The sequence below is a fragment of the Triticum dicoccoides genome, chromosome 7B (genome assembly GCF_002162155.2).
Source record: "Triticum dicoccoides isolate Atlit2015 ecotype Zavitan chromosome 7B, WEW_v2.0, whole genome shotgun sequence".
Classification (NCBI taxonomy): Eukaryota; Viridiplantae; Streptophyta; class Magnoliopsida; order Poales; family Poaceae; genus Triticum; species Triticum dicoccoides.
Genome location: NC_041393.1, coordinates 180274773 through 180276804, shown reverse-complemented (window position 1 = coordinate 180276804; position 2032 = coordinate 180274773). Strand labels below are relative to the sequence as shown.

General features: G+C 50.4%; 1 protein-coding gene across 1 annotated transcript; it reads left to right on the top strand.

Moving 5' to 3' along the window:
* Positions 1–1023: 1023 nt before the first annotated feature.
* LOC119341684 lies at positions 1024–2026 on the top strand. The gene is made up of 2 exons (XM_037613548.1): positions 1024–1158; positions 1310–2026. The coding sequence occupies exons 1-2, from the start codon at positions 1151–1153 to the stop codon at positions 1890–1892; spliced, it is 591 nt and encodes a 196-aa protein (XP_037469445.1). The 5' UTR covers positions 1024–1150; the 3' UTR covers positions 1893–2026.
* Positions 2027–2032: the final 6 nt, after the last annotated feature.

Below are 2032 nucleotides of genomic sequence, written 5' to 3'. Positions count from 1 at the left end.
GATGTACTAAGTTGTTTCAAATCATTAGAATTGTGTCATCTGCATATTACAAGATGGCATACCATGGCCGTCTTTCAAAGAGTTGAGTAGCTAGGTAACAAAGTAGGCCATGGTCTAAAGCCCTCTTAATGAAAATCGATAGAGCAACGACAACCAAGTTGAGCATCAAGGGTGACATGGGGTCTCCATGCCTAAGTCCCTAGCGAGAGTTAAAACAAAGCAATATTTCATTGTTAACCTTAAACCCAAATAGTTACAATTTTCATGACCTAGTCATTTCACTTTTCACATAACCCCTTCATTTCAAAGGCTTGTAGGAGAAAGGCCATTTGACGTTGTCAAAGACTTTCTGACAAACAATCTTGAAAAGAACTTGTGAGATTTTTCTGTCTGTGCATATTATTAAGGATCCTGCGCTACGTGACAGAAAATGCTAAGAAAGATGGAATAGCGCAAGTGACCCTAAAATTAACTTTCAATCAATTTGCTGCGTCATGTTTGTGATTTTCTGTTTGTTTCTTTCTCAACCCAGAGGTTCTTTCCTTCCTTCATCCTTGCGAACTAGACATAAAGTCGAGTAAAACTCATCTATAATCTTTATAGTGGTTGAACTAAGAAAATGCTCTAGTGCGATTCCTATTTGTGCAGACTTGGATTTTTTTTTTGTTAAGGCGTTTTAAAAGGTTTTTTAATGGACCGCAATATTTAGGAACGTTCCCTGGGAGCGTTTACCCGATTGCCACGTAGTGCAAAAAAATGCCAGCGATTTAAAAAATAATAATTGTGACCTGCATGATCTTGATCCAATGGCTGTGAGAGAACGTTTCCTGGGGACTCCTAAAGAGAGAACGTTCCTGAGTTATCACTTGAAAAAGAAATAGGCCACGTACAGCCCTAATCTCGCTTCTGCCTCGTATTTCGATGACATGGCACGGTATTCTTGCTAGCTCCGCGTGATGAAGGCGGACGGTCGGTCCACGACGGTCGGTCGGTCGCCACGGTCGTTTTGCGATTGGCCCCTCAGTTCCCCAAACGCTCTCCGCATCTTTCTTTTGATCCCCACATTCCCAACAAGCAAAAGCAACTCGATCTGCAAGACAGCAGCATCTGAAGAAGCAAAGCATCCGATCCAACCTCCTCCCTGCGTCCCATGGATGAGTAAGTCTTCTGTACCTGGCGCACTCTCGGATTCACCTCCTCGAATCCGAACAAGATGTTCTTGCATTGGTTGCACCGACCAAGAACTCCATTTTTTTTGGAAGGGAAGCGCCCGAAGATGCTGTTTTCCTTTTGCTTCTGATTGCCCCAGATCTGACGAGCGCGGCAACGGCGGCGGCCATCACCACGGCTACGAGTGGAAGCTCCCGGCGGCGCTGTCGGCGAACACGACGAGCGTGCACGTGACGGCGCTGGACGGGGTGGTCAACGTGAACTCGCTCTTCACGGTGGCCGTCTTCGTGGGCCTCTCCCTCGCGAGCCCCGGCGAGCTCCGCAGCCTTGCCGGAGACCCGTCCTGCGACGCCGGGCCCGACGTGGCGCGGTCCCTGCTGGTCCTCGAGGTGGTCGCCTTCTCCTCCTTCCTCTTCTCCAGCCTCGTCGCGCAGGGCCTCAAGCTCGCGATCAACCTCATCAACTCCAAGGATCCTGACGACACGCACGCCCACATCGACGCCCGCCTGCTCCGGCTCGGGATGCTGGCCTCCGCCGTGGGCTCCGTCGTCGGCTGCGTCTTCTTGATGGCGTCCATGGTGATGGTCGTGCAGATCCGGCTCGGCACCCTGGGATGCGCCAGCAACCGGGCCGCTGCCAAGGCCGCCGCGGGGCTCGTCGGGCTCGTCTCCACCGCCCTCGTCGTGTACATCAGCACCGTCTTCTACACTTTCACTCACTGATTGACAGATTACTGCTGCTGATACATCAGGTTCCATGGATCTTGCTTGCCAGTTGCCACTGTCTCGTTTTTGTTTTTTAGCTTTTAGTGGAGTGCCGAGGTGTTTTAGCTGTCTATGTACAATGTATTGTTGCATCACCG